This window comes from Aplysia californica, unplaced genomic scaffold (assembly GCF_000002075.1).
Source record: "Aplysia californica isolate F4 #8 unplaced genomic scaffold, AplCal3.0 scaffold00408, whole genome shotgun sequence".
In the NCBI taxonomy this organism is placed as follows: domain Eukaryota; kingdom Metazoa; phylum Mollusca; class Gastropoda; order Aplysiida; family Aplysiidae; genus Aplysia; species Aplysia californica.
Window position 1 is genome coordinate 295,420 of NW_004797678.1, and position 1,313 is coordinate 296,732.

General features: G+C 36.4%; 1 protein-coding gene across 1 annotated transcript in view; it reads right to left on the minus strand.

Annotated features, from left to right (window-relative positions):
* LOC101846899 (collagen alpha-6(VI) chain) overlaps window positions 1-1,313 on the minus strand; it is a gene marked incomplete in the record, with an annotated part of 54,235 nt that overhangs the window by 8,909 nt on the left and 44,013 nt on the right. The window contains 1 exon segment of the mRNA XM_035971272.1: window positions 842-967. Coding sequence (XP_035827165.1) covers window positions 842-967 — 126 coding nt within the window.

Sequence of the window (1,313 nt, forward strand, 5' to 3'; positions counted from 1 at the left end):
AGGAGGAAGAGGAGGAGGAGGAGGAGGAGGAGGAGAAGAAGAAGAAGACGAAGAAGAAGAACAAGAACAAGAAGAAGAACAAGAAGAACGAGAAGAACAAGAAGAACAACATCAAGAACTATAGTGTGGTCAAACATTTTTGGCGAAACTTATTGTCAAATATCTCCTCAACTATCGGAAACAAACTCTCCAGCCTTTGCACTGTGGTTTGGATTAATATTTTTGTAGAAACCTGTTAGCCCTATTATAGAAAATTCCTTCATAAAAACTAATAAAAAATCCTAGAGTGTGTTTCTCCCAAAGATTGTACATAACATAATTTTTGTTTCTATTGATTTTAAAAGGTTTACAGCTGTGACGATAATATCGTTTTTAAAAGCAAGTCTGTCATTCTTTTTTCTAATCGCGAGATTATATTTATTGAACGCATGTTTTGAAAACTTTGAGTTTGAGCGCAAAAAAGTGTTCAATATAAAATTAATTTCTTGTACCGGTAACTAGTTCTGCCACTAAAAAGTGTCATTGGTGAGCTGTGACTTGCTGTGACGTAACGCATATGCGAATACACAGTGTGTGTGAAAAGAGGGAAGTGCTGTGAACAATTCTTTTTTCCGCGTGAAGGAGGTTTGTAGTTTTAAAATTAATTTATGAAGAAAATGTTTTTAATTTAGACTCAATTGTTGTGGAAAAATATGATTAAGTTAAGACAAATCGAGACAAACTGCTGTGCAAAGTTTGGTATGGGTGACATTGATTCACCCGTTAAAAAGATATTTGAGGATAAGTTGCCCCACGAATTTTTGACCCACAATATATAAAATCTAGTCTTCTTCTTGTATACCTGGTTTGCAAGTTCCTTCTGTAGACTCGTAGAACATGTCGACCTTGCACAGACATACATGCTCCTCCGCTTGGGCGATACATTCCAAGTTGTTCTTACATTCGCCATTGCAGAAGTCGCCATAACCTGGCACTGTATATGAAAAGACAAACGACATGGGTAGATTCTAGATAAGTACACAGATGGACGAAATATACGAAGGACAACATTTCGTTTATCTAGATACTTACTCGTACTTTTTAATTTTTCATCCTCTGTCGCCGTTAAGCTTTGAGGGCAGGTGCAGATTTCTATGATAAGCCGGCTCAACAGCTCTTTCAATTGGGATACATGTATTATGATTTCTCAAGGTTTACTTGACACCCTCAATCCACATTTTGCGCGGCTTTCCTCTTCTAGATATGTTGTGCATTATGCCTATCTATCTATCTATCTATCTATCTATCTATCTATCTATCTATCTATCTATCTA